Source organism: Marmota monax, unplaced genomic scaffold (assembly GCF_021218885.2).
Source record: "Marmota monax isolate L192 unplaced genomic scaffold, Marmota_monax_Labrador192_F-V1.1 WCK01_AAM20220418_F8-fsc00030, whole genome shotgun sequence".
NCBI lineage: Eukaryota > Metazoa > Chordata > Mammalia > Rodentia > Sciuridae > Marmota > Marmota monax.
The window spans coordinates 7226358-7246280 of NW_026691988.1; the positions used below are offsets into that span (position 1 = coordinate 7226358).

Sequence of the window (19923 nt, forward strand, 5' to 3'; positions counted from 1 at the left end):
TTCCCAGAACTCTGCTCTGTCTTTTCTATTTAAAAAAATTTCCCTTCATTTAGGAAAAAACAAAAAAAAAAAACAAAGAAACCTAGAGTGGTGGTGCACACCTATACTCCCAGACACTTGGGAGACTAAAGCAGGAGGATTGCAAATTCAAGGCTAGCCTCAGCAACTTAGTGAAACTCTGTCTCAAAATTTAAAAGGGCTAGGATATAGTTCAGTGGTAAATGCCCCTGGGCTCAATCCCATTACCCCCAACTTCCTGTTATACACAAGAAAGAAACAAAACAAACAACAACCTATTAACCAAAAGTCATCTCCTTCAGTTATATACCAATATTATGCTTATAGCAGTTTCAAAGAGATAAAAGATACGCTCTCATTGTTGAAGGTAGAAGTTTCTGTTTTTAATGGTGAAGATAGAAAGCAGTGGACTACATTTTAGCCCCAGAGCTGTTCTCATTTGGGGCTGGATAATTCTGTGTGTCAGGGGCAGTTTCTTATGAGCCATAGGATGCTTAGCAGCATCTCTGATCTTAACCTAACAGATACATAAAAAATGTCTCCAAATGAAAAGATAGCCTCTTCAATAAATGTACCAAGAAAACTGGAAATCCATACGTAATAAAGTGAAATTAGACCCCTATCTCTCACCCTGCACAAAACTCAACTCAAAGTAGATCAAGGACCTAGGCATTAGACCAAAGGCCCTGTGCCTACTAGAAAAAACAAAAGTAGGCTCAAGTCTCTACCATTTGGTTTAGGAACAGAATTCTCAGCAAGACTCCTAAAGTGCAAGAAGTTGAATCAATAAATGGGATGGATGGCTTCAAACTAAAAAGCTTCTTCACAGCAAAGGAAACAATCAAGAACATGAACAGAGAGTCTACAGAATGGAAGAACATTTTTGCCACCTACATCACAGATGCATAATTAATCTCCAGGACATATAAAGACTTAACATCAAAAAAGCAAATAACCCAATCAATAAATGAGCAAAGGAACTAAACAGATACTTCACAGAAGAAGAAATACGAATGATCAACAAATACATGAAAAATTGTTCAATATCACTAGTAATTAGAGAAATGCAAATTAAAACTACATTGAGATTCTGTCTTACTCCAGTAAGAATGGCAATTATCAAGAATACAAGTAACAATAAATGTTGGGGAGGATGTGGGAAAAAGGGTACACTTATACAATGGTGGTGGGACTGAAAATTGGTGCAACCATTATGGAAAGCAGTGTGGAGATTCCTCAGAAAACTTGGAATGTAACCACCATTTGGATCCAGTTATCCCACTCCACGGTGTATACCCAAAGGACTTAAAATCAGCATACAATAGTGATGTGGACACATCAATGTTCTTAGCAAAATTCACAATAGCTAAGCTATGGAACCAACCTAGGTGCCCTTAATAGATGAATGATGAAGAAATGTGGTACATATACACAATGGAATATTACTCAGCCATAAAGAAGAATGAAGTAATGGCATTTGCTGGTAAATGGATGGAACTTCAGACTATCATGCTAAGTGAAATAAGCTAATCCCAAAAAACCAAAGGCTGAATGTTCTCTCTGATATGTGGATGCTGACTCATAATAGGCGGGGGGTGGGGAGTGGAAGTTCACTAGATTGGATAGAGGAGGATGGGGAGAAGGGGGTGAGGGGGATGGGAATGGAAAAGACAGTAGGATGAATTGGACATAATTTTCTTATGTTCATATATGAATACACAACCAGCGTAACTCCACATAACGTACAACCAGAAGAATGAGAAGTTGTATATACAATATGTTAAAATACATTCTACTGTCATGTACAACTAAAAAGAACAACAACAACAAAAAAGAAACAAAATGTCTCCAGGCACTGTCAGATATCCCGAGGGGGCAAAACTGCCTAGTTAAGAACCATTGCTGCATTTTATAAATATAAACTAACTTATTAATTATCCTACGAGTACTCATCTTGTTGATACTAAAATATACTTACATTCGGAGATCCATAATTCTCAAAGTGCTGTCTTTGGTATGAATCAATAAACGTTTTCCATTGGGATGAACCTCCAAATAACTTATTGGAATCCCCTTAAATTCAGTTTCCTTAATTTCCTAAAATGAATTAAAAAATCATAAACTATGGAGCCTGAAAAGTAGAAAATTAATTTAAAAACATCACTTGCAATTCCACTATATACAATACTGTAAAACTGTTAGCAAAAAGATTCCCAGCAACTGCAGTTTAGGACTGAAAACGAAGCTGACAAATCTTATTTTTTGTAATATGCAATACTGCATTTAATTAGTATGTGTTTTTGTATATTGTTCATTTTCAGTCCCAAACAAAAGGCACATTCATCATACACATCTTCTGACACTGCATTTTTAGTTTAACATCATATAAGAAAGCTTCCAATTTTTATAAATTCAAACCTAAATGCAGAATTAACTTTTCAGTTTCCAGTCCAATCTCATACTTTTCATATACTTCTACTAGTCTTGAAAAATCGTAAGTTACAGATATGTCATTCTGAAATCATTTAATTTAGATTATAACTTTAGGTAGGGTTTTGGGAATTTGGAGATACAGTTATTTGATGCAGCTAAAGAAGATATTAAATAATGATGTCAGGAAAGATACCTGCCTATACCAGCCTTGCCCAAGAAGAATTACTATTATCTTACTCTGTATGTTAAAATCAACTCATAATGGATAGAAAATCTAAATTAACACCAAAAACTATAAAATTCATACAAGAGAACATAGGGGAAAAGTTTCTGAATATTGGTCTTGGTAATGAGTTTTTGAGTATTACATCCAAACCTCAGGCCACAAAACCAAAAAAATCAATAAATGAGATGACATTAAACAGGTTTTGAACCACAAAGTAAACAGTCAACAAAACGAAATGGTGGCCTACAGATTGGGAAAAATATTATGCGTAAACCATGTGTCTAATAAGAGGCCAATACCCAAAATTTATAAAGACTCTTACAACTTAGTAATGGAAAAACAAGTAACCTGAGTAAAAGATGGGCAGAAGATCAAAACAGACATTTATCTCCACAGAAGACATAAAAATGGCCAACAGGAATAAGAAATGAGGCTCAACATCATTAATCATTCAAGGAAATATAAATTAAAACCATCATGTGATAACACTTCAGACCTGCCAGAATGGTTATCAAAAAGTCAAAAGTTAAGGATGTGGAGAAAAGAGAACTGTTCTACACTGCTGTTGGGAAAGTAGAGTCAATATGGAAAAGATTATGGAGATTTCCAAAGAAATTGAAATGAGAACTACCATATGATCCAGCAGTCCCTCTTCCAGGCACTTAAGGGAAATAAAATCATCATCTTATAAAGATAGCTGCACTCCCATTCCCATGTTCACACCAGAAACTATAAATATTCATAGAACAGAAATAGAGGAAAAACCTCTGAATATTAGTCTTGGTAATGAGTTTATGGGTATTACATCCAAAACTCAGGCCACAAAAACAAAGATAATAAATGGGTATTGTTCACAATTGCCAGCATATGGACAGAGTCTGTGTCCAGCCATGGATAAACTGTGATATATACCTATACACACACACACACACACACACACACACACACGGAATGGGGGTGGGGCTATTATTTATCCCTAAAAAAGAATACGTTCTTTCCATTTCCTACAATGTGGATGAGCCTGGAGGATACTATACTAAGTAAAATAAGTCAAACAAAGAAAGAAAAATATTGCAAAAATTTTTTGCATGATCTCACTTATGTGTGCAATGTTAAAAAATAAAAAATTCAAATAAAGAGGTTATTGGAGGCTGCAAGGGTAGAAGAAATGTAAAGATGTAGGTCAGAGGATACATCATAGAATGAACACGTCTAGAGAGTTAATGTATAACATGAGAACTACAGGTAGTAAAATTGTATTGAATGAAAGATTCATGCTAAAGGGGTAGATTCCAATTGGTCATCATAAAAATAACAATAAAGACAAACTATGCCACATGATGGATTTGTTAATTTTTCACAATGGTAACCTTTTTACTGTATGCATGTATTTTCCTAATATTATATATACCTTAAATATACACAATAAAATTAATTTTTAAAAAATCAAAAGAATATTATCAAAGGTTATTCTTTTTTAGCTTACCAGACAAAAGAATTCAAATGAATATTACTTTGGCTAAAGTCCAAAAAATCAAAGAAAAGTCTCTTAACCTTCAGGCAGAACTCTAAATTAGCCACCTTCTCCCTTATTGCTTTTCATTCCCTTCATTTAAGAGTGTCTCTGGACTTCTTCAGCACTAGTCATGGTGGGCTTCACTGAGCTACAGTTCTAGTATTAGCTGCTGAGCCCCTGCTACCACTGTTTGTCACTAAGAACTGCAGCCAGCTATTTTTTTAAAGTCATAGACAACAATGAAACACACCACAGATGAGGATTTCAGTGAGTTAAACTACATCAAATTTGAGGCGAGAGAGCACTGGTGGGGAATTGAGCAACTGGAACAGGAACAAAAGTGACAAATAAAAAATAAAACTGCAGAACCAGTGTTAGGTACAAATTTGAGAAAGTTGCTACCAGATTTAATGCCTGTAGTGTCTGGTGATTTCCTCCATATTTTTCTTTGATTACATTCATATTCAAACTAAAAAAGCCCTTGCTTTGAAGAGTATTATGACTGGCTAAGAGTATTGTGCAACAGTATATGAATGCTTCATGGCTAAGGGACAGATGATTGTAACTTAGCATTCACCACACTGCTGGTGAACTACAGCCAAGGATATAATCACTGTCTCTCCAGTTTGTCATATGGCATTTTCCACTAAAAAGACATTCTAGCTCACTTCTTAAGTTTTTTATTTTTTCTTTACTTTTCACTTATTTTAAAAATTTCTTGTCTTTTTCATTTATTTAATTTATTTATTATTTTAGTCTTTATTTAAATATGTTATATATGATGGCAGAATGTGGGCTAGGATGCAGTTGAGTAGTATAGTGCTTGCCTGGTATGCGAGAGATTGTAGAATCAAAACCCAGAACTACACATGTGCGCTTATGCGCGCGCACACACACACACACACACAAAGTCCTGGCCCAAATGAAAATATTCACTATGTTGTCATCAATTAGTCATCAGGAAGATGTGACAGTTAATTATAACTGACTTTTTAGGGACTGAGAAAGAGTTGCTGTTTTAGAAAGAATATCTATATGTCCTATCTCAAGGTCATGTGGTTGAATATTTTTCCCAATTTCTTTAATTACATTCCAAATTACAAAATATGATTTCATACCTTATCTATAGTCCAGTGGCGCACTGAATGTTGCAAATCATTAACTTTGACGTAAGTATTCCAAACAACAATCACCCCTGTGCAGTCTCCTGAATACATGTGATGGCCTATTTTAAAACAACAAAAACAACAACAAAAAACCCAAACTCAGCTATGAATATTGCAAGAGTTAAAAACAAAAGCTATGAAGTCTAGGGAGAGGAAACCACAACCCAGTGGAACAATCAAAGAACTGGAGTGCCATTAAAAGGCATGTTAGTTTCAAAAAGCAAAATAACTTCCAATCTAATTCCAATTATCTTTAAGTGAATTTTTCATTCTTTTAAATTATTTGTGAATACTTATTTCCATTTCTCCCTTACCTGAATTTTAACACAGCAAATGAGCATTTCAGTGTTTGGGTATACAGCTCATACTCTAAAGCCAGATTAATTGAATTATTCAACCAGCACCTCTACTCCTAATCTTTGTTAACCTATATAATCTGCTTTATAGGCTTAGAAAAGCATAATACCTAAAACCCACTGAAAACTCAATAAATGAACAGAGATGAATAAAATAATAAATAACAAATGTTAATAGTTTAACCTCAATTCTTTAGCATTAAGTCATCTTAAAGCTGAATAGGATTTTAAGCATCAAGTTCAGGAATCTCTTATACACCATTACTAATAGAAGGGTGTTTGCTAATTGTAAATTTATTATTTTTATAAAATAGCTTATTCAACTGGTGAATTGCTCTATGTGTTAGAATGCTCTTTTTAATTCTGAGCAAAGAAAAATCTGACTTCTGTAGCTTTGGCCTCAATTCTACCTATTAGAGAGACATTTTGCACATTTGCATATCTTATGGCTAAATATTTTTTTAATTATCTCTTTTATAACCTGAGCTACTTCTGACAATTTTTCAAGACACTTTTCTTCTCATGGCCTTTCATGTATATGTTCCAAATTTACTGACATCCTTATAGATGAACATTATTATTACAGATACATATCATCATTTTGATCTGAATCCCATTTTAATTAATGAATGCTACAGCTTACATAGCTAGTGTCTGAAATAATGTATAAAGTGAGTAATTAATAGACATAATAAAACTCTTTAAGAAAAATAACTTATATTTTATATCTTTAAAATATCATCTACATTATTCATATGCTAGGAGAAACCTTTAAATGATTATAATTTTCCCTTTTATATGTGTGTGTACTTGATATGATTTGGATATGCCCCCAAAACTCAAGTATTGAAGGCTTGGTCCCCAGGGGAGCCATATTCAGAGGTAGGGCTTCAGGGAAGTGATTGGATCATGAAAGGCTTTGACTCCATCAGAGGATGAACCCACTGATAGCTAAACAGCAGAAACTGTAGGCAGTGGGACAGTTAGAAGAAACAGGTTACTGGGAGATGTGCCCTGGGATGGTATTACTTGTCCTCAGTCCCTTCCTCTCCCTCTCTGCTTCCCCACTGCCCTACTGTGAACATCTTTGCTCTACCACACTCTTCTACCTTGATATTCTGCCTCACCTCAGGCTGAAAACAATGAAGCAGACAACCATGGACTAAAATCTCTGTAAGCCAAAATAAATCTTTGTTCTTCCAAATTCTTTTTTGAGTTATTTGATCAGTGATGAAAAGCTGAGAAACACTTACTATTTAAATAATCCTGTTGCTCATTTAACATATATATTTACATTCTTTTGAGATTTTCCCCTCACATCTCCCTAATTTTGGATCCTTTAACTTAAAAGGTCCTTAAAGACAACTTACTAAGAATAATCATCACCAATCCAAGTAAATACATTAAGAAAATTTGATACACAACTGACTATTGAGAGTAGATATCAAATGAATCTGTTGAGAAATTTAATAATTTTAAAAATATAAACAAAACTCCCTCAGTGTCAAACCTACATGTAACCTATACCTAAATATTCACAAATAATCATCAATACATAAAATCCCCCAAGCTTAAATAAGCTTATCAGTAAAATGAAAATTAAAATCAGTTCTTCATTCAATTAGCCCTCCTTGTGAACATATTCTCTGACATACCTTCAGCATCAAAACAGAGAGAGTTGATAAAACTCTTGTGAGCATCAAATTGTCTAACCAATATGGCAGAATCTTCTCTCATATCAACTTTCCATATCCGTATCATAGAATCATAGCAACCTGTCACCACCAGCTCTCTTACAGCTGGATGAAATTTAGCCGTGTACACAAAAGAAGGATGAGGTAAAACTCTGAAAGTATTTGTATTGTTTATTTCATTTTTCCATATCCTGTAAAAATAGAAAAGTTATATATTGTTTCTGAAAGGCATTTAACAGTTTATCTAAATGCTAATAGACAATAAGCCTTAAATAAGTAATTAACAATGACCAAGGTAAAGCAACATTTATAGCAATAAAAAAATATGACCATGTATTTGATGGCTGAAAAATTTCACACTTAGCCATTTCTTATTCTCAAGCATAATATATCTATTAATTATAACCTATAGGGTAAAATTAAAAACTGTATTTTTATTTGGATATATCTCTATATTTTTAAAATCTACCTATTTTTGATATTATTTAAACCACATTGAATAGTTGGTAAAATATTGCTTTTATTACAATGCATTTTTAAAAATATGGAGAGAAACTTAAATGATTGGCCATTTATGTTGTATATATTGCTTCTGGAAAATGCTTACTAGTGCTGGTTTAGAGAACAGGATTGACTATTGATTTTTACATCTGTAATTTCAAAAAAAATGATTATGTAGATAATAAACATGAAGATCCCAAAGACTTCAAAGCTGTGTTGAAATTACTCTGAATTCTTGAGCAAAATAAAAATAATATCAAAGATTCTGATAAGCTATGCTACACTGGGCACTCTTTCTGTGTTCAACCCTCTCAGTATTTCTTCCTCTAAATAATGGCTGATTTTATACAAAACTTAATATTATTATTGTCTTGATCAAAGAGTGAATCAAAGGGTTAAACTGTTTTGTTAGGTATTTTACATTTCTGTGATGTGTAAAACTAGGCAAAATCTAGCAACAAAAAAGGAGTTACATGAACGTGGAATAGTGAATTTTGAAAATATGTTTGGTTAAGTTATTAGAATTAGAATTTTTTTTAAATTTAAATTTAAATAATTCAAAATGTTTTGAATTATTGCATAAGAATTAAAGCAAATTAAGTCTTTTATAAAACTGTAAATAAAAGAAAAATATAGTTGACTATTTAAAAATAACATTCTATGAATTTTCTCAGCAGCTGCTTAAAATATGGAATATGCTCTTCAATTACTAAGAATCCAAACTATTGATGAAATAACATGTTTCAAATGAAAATAAAGCATGTGTCACTACATAAACATTTTTACCACAGTAAAAATTTCAATAAACATATGCTACATGAAATAGGATGCCTACTAAAAGAACAAAATTGCTAACTTGCTAAAATAGTTAAAAGAAAAAATCTTAATTGCTTGTTAATAAATCTTAGTGGCATTATTTGAAATATTATAAAACAGGCAGAAATGAAACAAACTTATCTTTAAAACAGCTCCATGCAATTAAAGTAGATACAATATTTTTAAAATAAAAATGAAGCATTTTGTATAAAACCTGATCAGTTACTAGTGGTGGTTTTTACAGAATACAAGATCAAAAGACATACATTAATGGGTTTGGAGGAAATCAGGGTGCTCATAGAGAACAAGGAAACACAAATCTGTAAGGAGTGGGTGAGCCATACACAAAAATAATTATATTTGGGGATGAAAAAAAACATACCAAAGACCAAAGTTAAAACAGTATTGGAGGGCTGGGGCTGTAGCTCAGTGGCAGAGCACTTGCCTAGCATGCATGAGGCACTGGGTTCGATCCTCAGCAACACATAAAAATAAAAAAACAAAATAAAAGGCATTCTGTCCATCTACAACTACTAAAAAAAAAAAAAAAAAAAGCAGTATTGTAAGGTACACTAAATGGGCCTATTGGAGAGCCATTCCTCAGATTGTATTAGGAACTGTTGATGTGAAAACACACACACACACACACACACACACACACACTATTCTACAAATGGCTAAAGAAGAGGATTTAGACTAAAGGCATATGGCAGAAAGCTAGTCAGTGAGAAAATGTTACTCAGGAGACATTAGCGATAACATAGAGCAGTGATTCCCAGGAAAAGAGAAGAAGACATGAGCAGTAATTACATTTGCCACTTCTGATTATTAGGAATCCTAATTCTCTTCCTTTTAACTTTAGCTTATTCCTTGCAAATATCCTTTATTTCTTTCAAAAACCTCCTTGTCCTTGCTCTCCCTTCATTCAGTTAATGATGTCACAATATTTTTACAATGTAGAGTCTAAACAAAGCTACATAAAGAATAACATACTTCTCTATAATGTATTGTATGTTGTGTGGGGAAACCCAGGACAGCTTCAAGAAAATTTGGGCTGAATTTTTAAATGACAACCACAATTCACTATGGCTCATAAAAGGCACTTAATTTTTTGTTGAATGATGGAATTAGGCAAAAAGGGTAAGAGAGGGGCATTTAAGTATAGGAGGAATAAGTCTAAGGTAAAATGGCATGAGATGACAAAGAAGATATGCTAAGGGTATTTCCAAAGATTGTGTGGGTCAGGCAAAGGGTATCTGGCAAGTGCATAGAGAAGAATGTAAGAACAATCAATGAGGGATATGTCTTTATGCCGTGGTAAGGAATTAGAACATTTCCCAAAGGCAATGGGTATTCAAAGACTTTTTAAAGTCAAAGTATTATGAAAGATGGTTTTAGAAAGATTAGATTTTAGCACAGCAGAGGCAGAAGAGCTAGAGATTGAATGCTAGGAAAGTGAAATACCGACATAAGAAGAGATACTAGGGCTTGAAATAAGGCAAATGCATCAACAACAGAAAGGATGTGACAGAATTTTGAGTCTTTAAAGAGGGAGAACTGGCAGACTTCAGTGCTTGTTAGATGTGGACAGAAATGGTGGGAATGGAATAGATGAGCACAGTTTGAAAAGACAAACTCAAAAAAAAAAAAAAGGTGGGAGACAGAGACATTAGCACATAAGAGACTCAAAGCTGGGGAAGGGAAGAGAAATTGCGATATACATACAAAACAGATAAAGATGGGTGCATTTATAGATATTAGGGGGGAAACCAGAAGGAAATAAAGAAAGTTCATGTCTAAGTTTGACAGCAAACTGAAGGTAGTCATCTAACAAAAACTGGAAGACTGTAATTTAGTATAGAGAACTTGAAGACTGTGATTTAGAGAACTTGATGCACAGTGAGCTTTGGATCTGCTACCAGAGGAATGGGAAAAGGAGCTGAATAAAAATAAGAATAAAGATTGCTCAGTAGGGACAAGAGCTCAGGTGACTAAGACTCACCAATCTACAAACAATCCTCAACAGAGCTATGCATTTTCCTTTAGTATTACTGACATCAGACCTAATGGCTGTCCCTGAGAATACTGTTCCTGATCAGTTCCTGAGCATATTGGTAAAGGGGGAGTAAGAAAGTAGGTTCCCAGCTAAACAAAGAGGGAAATTAATTGTCACGAACTGTCATCTTTTTCATTTACATATAAACTAAACACCAATGATAAAAATCATTATCAATTAGACATTTTATATAGAAAAGAAGAGTAAGATCAATAGAAAAAGGGGCCCAGAGGCTACAAGTCACATGCTAAGTTAAAAGGAAGCAAAAAATGTAAATGAGAGTGAAGTCATAATGGATTTTAAAATGCTAAGTGTCACACTAAACTATAGAGAGAACGTGTCCACCTAATAGTTGTTGGAACCAAATTAAATGATGTATATAAAAGCATTTTGAAAAATTACCTAATAGCATTTTTAGAACACAAAGTCAAATAAGCATCTAAAAACAGTATAATTAAAACTTTAAAATTTAGCTTTTTTTAAAAAAATTATTGATACTACTAAATTGAAAAGGGACAATTTAAGAAGATATTGAAAATGCAAATAATTAACAATCTACAAAACTCTTTAAAACATAAACCACATACTTATTTATTCCCTCTACGTCACTAAGTAATGAGCTCTATTGGGTTCTAGCCCCTGAATCCAGCCATGGCTGAAGATTAAAGATGGAATCTCTGACATCAGAAGAAAAATTTCAAGTGTATAATAACCTCATCTCAAGCTATTAACCAAAGAGTTTACTTAATGATCATTTCAAGATGGTTAGGACCAGAAATCCTACATACTATATAAATAAATATATTTAAGAAGAATTCTTTCAAGGAAGAAGTTTATGACTACTTATTTAATCAGTCAGTCTACATGATGCATATTTATGACAGTCCCTTCATTGGTAAAAACAAAACAGAAGCATAAGTGTAGTTGCATGACTTCATCTTCTCTTAGCTTTCCTCCATGGCAAAGAGCATGCAAAATCAGAACTTGCTGAGTATACTAACCTGGCAGTGCCATCAGATGATGAAGTAAGAATATATCGATCATCTGTTGACCAGCAAAGGTCATAAATGATATTGAGGTGGCCACACAATTCTCTCATGAAACGTCCAGAAGGAATTTCATATACTAATAAAAATATTTAGAAATTAATAGGCTTCCAGATAGAGGATATTTAATTCAATGTTACCTAAATACACAATTCATAATAATTTAGACATGTTAAAAACTGTGTAAGAAAAATACAACCAAAGACATGCAGTACAAACAAAATTTTACAATCTATATAAAAATAGTTTTTCATTACCTTAGATATAAGAATTTACACATAAAATTTTATAATATGCTAAAATAATATAATAGAATATATTATTAATCATTTTAATCTCTCAAAGCAACCCCGAAGTATCTTTGATAATTAATTGATCAGTCTTATAATAAATAACATTTACATTGCAATTTACTTCAAATAGTCTATAATATGGGGCTTCACAAATAAGGTTTTATTTATTCTACGTGAAAAAGAACTAAATGCTGACCCATATTGTAATTATTTATAGTAATAAGAAATTTAAACTGTTATTGTAAAAAAAAAATTCTAATGTATAGACACTATGGCTGACCTGAAGAGGGCTGCACCAGTAAAAAGTGAAGGCTAAGGCAGAGTTTTAAATTGTCTTCCAAAACACTGAAAGCATATTCCAACACATACACACAGCTTCCTGGCCAAGGACATCAGATCTATCCACTCATAGTTATTTTTAAAAAAACTCTGCCTGACCTATAAGCTGACCACTAACCTGAGTAGAGACTACAATGTTAATACATGACAAAGAATAAAGACTTTACAGAATTAGTCCAGGAAAGTCACTAAACAAATAGCAATAATAGCAAATCCTGGTTTGGATGAGAGGAAATAGGAAGAGGAATATGATTCCCAGAGCTGCTGTACTACTTTTTTCATTTCAATATCCAGTTTTCAGCTCAAAATTATGATACACAGAAAAACAAACAGGAAAGTATGGCTCATACACAGGAGGAAAAAAAGCAGTCAATAAAAACTATCCATACAGAAATTGAAGAAAAAAATAAAGAAATTGAAGAAGCCCAGAGGTTGGTCTTTTTCAACAAAAACATAATATTATAAATATGTTCAAAAATCTGAAGAAAACCATGTCTAAAGATGTAAAGTCTAACAATGATTTCTCATCAAAAAAGACTGTATCAGTAAAGAAACGGAAATAATAAAAAAGAATAAGGCAGAAATTTTAGGGTTGAAATGTACAACTGCTAAAAGGGTTCAACAGCAGCTCTGAACTGATGGAAGAATTACTAAACAACATCAGGTCACTTGAGATTATTCTGTCTGAAGAACAAAAAGAAAAAGAATTTAAGGGGCTGAGGTAGTGGCTCAGCGGTAGAGCACTCGCCTATCATGTGTGAGGCCCGGTTCAATCCTCAGCACCACATAAAAATGAATAAATAAAATAAAAACATTGTGTTCAACTACAACTAAAAAATAAATATTTTTTTAAAAAGACTTTAAAAAAATAAATGAATAAGTCTCAAGAGACCTGTGGGACACTACTAGTTCTACCAACACAGGTACAAGGAGTGTCCCAGAAGAAGAAAGAGAGGGGCGAACAGAACACTGGAATGACTGAATACTTAGCATATTTGTAAAAAACAGTAATCCATACATTTAACAAGCTAAAATGATGGCCAGATTTGGACACATCATAATAGTTCAAAATCAAAAAGTCATCCTCTATTTTAAGATTTAAGCAATACACATAGCACTTTTAACAAGTAATTTAAGCATAAAGTAACAAGTCTATCACAAAAAATTTACAACATATAAACCAGAATGAAAATAATTCTTTCACTATCCCCCCCAAAAGAAAAAATATATTATTAATATCTTAGAGCATATTTCCCAAGAATCTTTTTCTACTATACATAGGTTTCTTGGTGAGTTTTAAAATAGCACAGTGGTAATTGAATTACATAAATAATTTTGTATTTTAAAAATCTATTATTATTGCAATGGGAAGGAACAGTCATTCAAAAAATGCCAATAGAATCAATTCTGACTAAATCAACCAAGGCATAACAAACTACATGAAGCTAAGTGAAGTTCAACATGATCTGGGGGTTAAGGCAGAGAAGGTTAATGCCATGAGGAGCTGCTTTCTTCCTCCTGAGGAGAGCTGGCTTTCAAGAGCGAGTTATAAATACGGGACTATTTAACACAGAATTCTAAATCTAGAACAGTATGATAATGCTCACTTAAAAAAAAAAAAATCTCTAAAGCTACAGAAAAATAATTTTTCTTGGCCTCTCTGTTGACTTCCCTGTTTAATAACAAGTTTTTATCTGGGTACTGCTAAGCCAATTATTAGCATTCTAGTACACAAGTTTGTGAGTTTTTATAATTCAAATAACCACCTTTATCAACTAACCATATTGGACTAAAATCTCCCATGAGAATTATTAATCCCTTAAATTTCTAAATTTCTGTACTTAAAGTAGAAAATGTTTACAAAAATTCTTCTGCATGTTTAAAAAAAATAATAGCTTTCATTTCAGAATTTTCACTATATTTGAAAAAAATATAAAAGTTATAACAGTTTTAAAAGTTATACAAGTTATAAAAATACAAAAGTTATAAAAGTATAAAAGAACTGTTTACCTGAAGAAATCTGTTTAATTTACTGGTATTGGGGATTACTCGCATTAAGATTTCAATGAGTTCTAAAAACTAAACAATGTCCACCACACAGACTACAATCAGATTAAACAGGTAGGATCATTTCTCACATATAATTGGATATCCATCCCGGCTGGCACAGGCTGCTGCTAATATTCTTCCATTGTGGGAGAAATCAAGACAAAAACATCCTCGCTCTCCTGCATTCAGTGAGAAGAGGTGCTTGTTTGGGATACGGCAAGCCTAAAATACATACATTTAAAATTCATGTTAGTAAACATTAAAAATACAAACTCTAGTTGTTAAATTTAAATTATTATAGTGTCTTTTCTTTTTTTTTTTTTTTTTTTTAATTTTTTATTGTTGGCTGTTCAAAACATTACATAGTTCTTGATATATCATATTTCACAATTGATTCAAGTGGGTTATGAGCTCCCATTTTTACCCCATATACAGATTGCAGAATCACATCAGTTACACATCCATTGATTTACATATTGCCATACTAGTGTCTGTTGTATTCTGCTGCCTTTCCTATCGTGTCTTTTCTTAATAAAAAGGGAAAAGCAAGTAGGTAGAATAATGAAAAACCATAGTAAATTACTTACTAACCAGAGAATTGGTTCTCCATAAAATTAAGTGAAATTGTTCTTCACGTCTAACTAGTTTTTAATTCATACAAAATATGAATAGAAACATTTCAATATCTGATACTCTAAAGCTGTCACTACAACATTGCTTTTATACAAGCACAGAAAAGAATATATGTCACCTTATTTTGAACAGCAACTAATAAGTCACTTTTGCTAATGTGACAAATTTGTTTTTAAAACTACATATGACCTAGTTTAAGCCCAGAGTATACAAATATTCGTTTTCTTTTTCTCTCTTAAAATAATTATCCTCTGTGACTGTTTCTAAAATATACCATAATTCCCTGCCCACCTATTTGTGGTATGCTTTCTGAGGTTCTGGGTTAGTAACAGCAACTGGGGTCTGAAAATAATAAATGGAAAATTCCAGAAATAAAAAAATTCATAAGTTTTAAATTTGGAACCATTCTAAGTACTGTGATGAAATAGCATCGTCCTGCTCCACCCTATCTAGAACATGAATCACCTCTTCATCCTGCATATCTATGTGACATAGATATCAACAGATGTAAGTATAGATACCAATATGCTACCTATCACTGAATAGCCTTCTTAGTTATCAGATCAACTATCATATCTCAGTGCTTATCTTCAGGTACCCCTTATTTTAATCAATAATGGCTCCAAAGAACCCAAGTATTGGCAATTCAAATATACTATCATATCTCAGTGCTTACCTTCAAGTACCCCTTATTTTAATCAATAATGGCTCCAAAGAACCCAAGTATTGGCAATTCAAATATGCCAAAGAGAAGCCTTGAAATAATTCCTTTAAATGAAGAGGTGAAGGTTCTAGATTTATTATAGAAAAGAAATCATATACTGAAGATGCCAAGATCTATAATAAGTTTTTATCTGTGAAATTATGAAGAAAAAAAATTGTGGTAATTTTGTGTCATACCTCAAACTGCATGTTATAGCTCCAGTGAGTGATAAATGCTTAGTTAAAATGGAAAAGGCACTGAATTTGGAGGTTGAAGACATGAACAGAAAAGGTGTTCCAACTGACAGCAACATCAGAAAACATTGAGCCTATACAAAAATTTAGCGAAGGATCCCCTGAAATGAGTGACACCAAGCCATTTATTGCAAGGAAGGGAGTTTACAGATTCTCATTTATAAATTAAACTTTAAAACAGTTATGTATAAATAGAGGAACAGATAACCTATGGAGGGTTTAGTACTATCTCTGGTCTTAAAATGCATTTATTGGATACTCAGAGTAATTAAGCATACCCTATTGGTCTCTCATTCATTAATTTCATTAAAATTTCTTCATAATTTATGTTTCATTCCCTATTCCAATTTTCTGGGTATTAATATCTACTATAGAAAACTCTACTTATTTTTTCCCCCAATATCTCTCTCTTAACCTTTAGTGGGTCTTACTTTTGTATTTCTTGTCATACAAAAAACTGAATTAAACATATACTGAGCCCTTAGTTGTGTACTGTGAATATTGTACCTTATTATAAATGCCTTTGAGAAACACCATAAGCAATCCCTGCTATTAGCTAAGAGTATCTATTATTAGCTAACTATAGCTAATAAGGATATTCAGAGAGTTAAGTCTAGCTTAATGGACTCAGTCAAAGACTATTAGGCTTGCTCTCTAGATGGGTACCAGGTACAAACAAAAGATTTGTTTGTACTAGGAATTTGCTACTAGGAATGTATTTGCTACTAGGAATGTGGAATAATAATGTATCAGACAACAGAGGAACTCTAGATAGGGAGGAGGAGTAGGAGGAGAAGGGAGGGGGCGGGGGTTAGCAATGATGGTGGAATGTGATAGACATCACTATCCAAAGTACATGTATGAAGACATGAATTGGTGTGAACATACTTTTATATACAGAGATATGAAAAATTGTGCTCTATATGTGTAATAAGAATTATAATGTATTCACTGTCATGTGTTTAAAAAATAAAATCAATAAAAAATAATTTATCAGACATCATGGAAGACAAAAAAAAAAAATCTGAAGGAGATGTTTGGAGGTTTTACTTACAATCACTTGCTGCTGTTTTTAGAGAAAGTGTAACTGAGGAAAACCATACCTAATCATCCAGCTAAAATCACTGAAGCTACTATCATGTTATTTGTATTTCCAGGGTTTGACACTGTATCCCATTCTATAAAAATTAAATAACAACAACAAAGATCCTCAACAGTTTTGCTGGTGTTCCCTCCCTTAATTTCCTGCCAATCACTAAATCAGGCAGGGTCTTATTTTCTACATTTTATATCCATGTCTTGCTTTTCGTTTTTGTCATAACTAACCCAAGGTTAGCCCCTCATCACCTCACACATCAATGTCCAAATACCATTCAACAGATTTCTCTAATTCTAATGTATCCTGCTTTAGGACTTTCACATGACATTGTCAACATTTATTATCTGAAATATGATTAAGTTTTTCTTCTTCCCAGAACCTTCCATTGTTTCTCACATCCTACACAATCAAGTATCAGGCAAGACACTTTATCTCTTATGCAAACTCTGGTTTCCAGTCAGCAAAGTGTTGCAAGAGTCTAATAAATGCAAGAAGCCCTTTTCACTTATTTGCAACTCTGTTTCTATATGAAATATCCTTCCCTACTCAATCCTTCACCATGCTTAAATCATCCATACTAGTATCTCCAATCCCTCTTGTGAATGAATATTCTTTCTCCATTCTAGTTCACCTTCTTCATATTTGAAGTCTCAAATTTTTATCTAGCTTCAGGATTACTTCAGTCTTAAAATTGTTTTCGAAGATCCCCCCAAAGCTTTTGTTTATGTAGATATATCCATGGAAATTTTTCATTAGAATTTAAAAAGGAGAAATTTTAAAAAATATTTAATTCACTTCAAAAATAATACTAACAAATCCATTAAATGTTAACAAAAGAACACTTATGAAAAATAACTACATGAAGTGAAAGTGTTTGTACAGATTTGAAAATCTCCATAACATCTGGCTTAATAAACGCTAGGTTTTCATATCTGCATTCACCCTCTTGAGATATCACATGCCATTTGGCCTCTGGAAAACTGCAGCATGTATTTGAAACAGAATGAAAATAAAAAGGACTACTAATGCCTTGGAATCATTATGAAAAGAGACTCACTTTGAGGATTACCTTGAAATGGCCTCAGGATTCCTGAAGGTCCCTGAACACACTTTGAAAACAACTGATGTATAAAATTACATTTATATTTATTTTTCCTCAAGACTTTCACATGAAAGTGAACATCACTAATTTCTCCTTTCCTTAAGGGCATAATCTAGTGTCATTCTCTCTATTTTAGAGGTTGAGTATCCTTTTCTGAAATAATTGGAGTGAGAAATATTTCAAATTTTGGAGTTATTTTGGCTTTTGTAATATTTGCCTGGACATTTGTGGCTGAGCATCCCTAAACTGAAAATCTGAAATCTCAAATTCTCTAGAATTCAAAACTTTTTGAGAGTTTTGTATTTTCACATTAGAGATGTTCTACCTGCATTGTTTGAAGTATCCTAACCTCAATAAAGATATTTTAAAATGCATCTATAAAACTGGTCTCAAAAGAAAGTTAAATGTGTTACAAAACACAGCAAATTAAGAGGCCTAGAAAAACAACCATTCCTATTTCTACATTAGAGATTTGGATAACATTTAAATTTTGGATAACTTCTGTCCATGGCTCAAATGTATAAAATGAACTACTCCATCCTTTGTAGAAATAAGAAAGATATTTGTAAAGCTGTACTACCAATGTTTTTGCCACTACAAAAATACTAACCAAGTTAGAAAACGTAGGAAAAAGTTTAAATGTTGCTCAACTTGTTGTAGAAGGATATGCATATGTATGCTATCTCCCTCAAAATGTGATTCAGGAAAACCGGAGGCTGTAAAAAATTCATGAATTCATAAAGATTAGGAGATATGTATCTTACATAACAAAAATCTGTTTTGACTCTGTTATGGGCTAAACAGTGTACATTTCCCAATTCATGTTAAAGTAGCAGTAGAGATAAGAGTATTTAAAAAAATATGATTAAGTAAGAAGAAGTCATTAGGGTAGGGTAGTAAATCCAACAGACTTGTGTTCTAGTAGGAAAAGACACCTGATATTACCATACACAAAGAAAGGATGATAAGAAGAAGCAAAAAGAGGGTAGTCATCTGCAAGCTAAGGAGATGTCACAGAGGATATCAGCCTTGCTGGCACCTTAATCAACATTCATATATTGAAACCCTAATCTCCAATAGGATGGTTTTTAAAGATGGGGCCTTTGAGAGCTTATTAGATCATAAATGTGGAGTCCTCATAAATAGGATCACTGCACTTAAAGGAAGAAACGTGGTACATAGTCTCTCTCTCTCTCTCTCCACCATGTGATGATATAGCAAGGAGGACATTTGTAAGCCAGGAGGACTTTCATCAAATTAGGAAATCAAATTAGCTAGCAACAATTTGGCACTTATTTCTAGAACAGTAAGAAAGAAAGGTCTGTGTGCAATCTCAGGTGCTTGGGAGGCTAAGGCAGTAGGATCACAAGTTCGAAGCCAGGCTTGGCAACTTAATAAGACCTTGTCTCAAAAATAAATAAATAAATAAATAAAAAGAACTGAAGATGCAGCTTAGTGGTAAAGCATCCCTGGGTTCAATCCCTGTTCCACAAAATACATAAATAAATAAATAAATAAACAAATGAATGAATGAATAAACATCTACTTCACCTATGGTATTTTGCTATAGCAGCCATAGCAAACTAATATAACTTCCCTGGTACCCAAATGAAAAATCTACTA

At 32.9% G+C, this 19923-nt stretch overlaps 1 protein-coding gene across 11 annotated transcripts in view; it reads right to left on the reverse strand.

The window, feature by feature from the left end:
- The window catches only part of Ahi1 (Abelson helper integration site 1), a 176500-nt gene that overhangs the window by 122279 nt on the left and 34298 nt on the right, over nt 1-19923 (reverse strand). For all 11 annotated transcript variants that reach the window (XR_009227370.1, XR_009227363.1, XR_009227367.1 and 8 more), the window contains 5 exons: nt 14599-14731; nt 11784-11907; nt 7371-7600; nt 5312-5418; nt 1997-2115 (listed from right to left, as the gene is read on the reverse strand). Coding sequence is in view for 7 of the 11 variants with exons in the window: in XM_058581423.1 (XP_058437406.1) it covers nt 1997-2115; nt 5312-5418; nt 7371-7600; nt 11784-11907; nt 14599-14731 (713 nt within the window). In the remaining 4 variants the exon portion in view is untranslated. The remainder of the gene's footprint in view (nt 1-1996; nt 2116-5311; nt 5419-7370; nt 7601-11783; nt 11908-14598; nt 14732-19923) is intronic.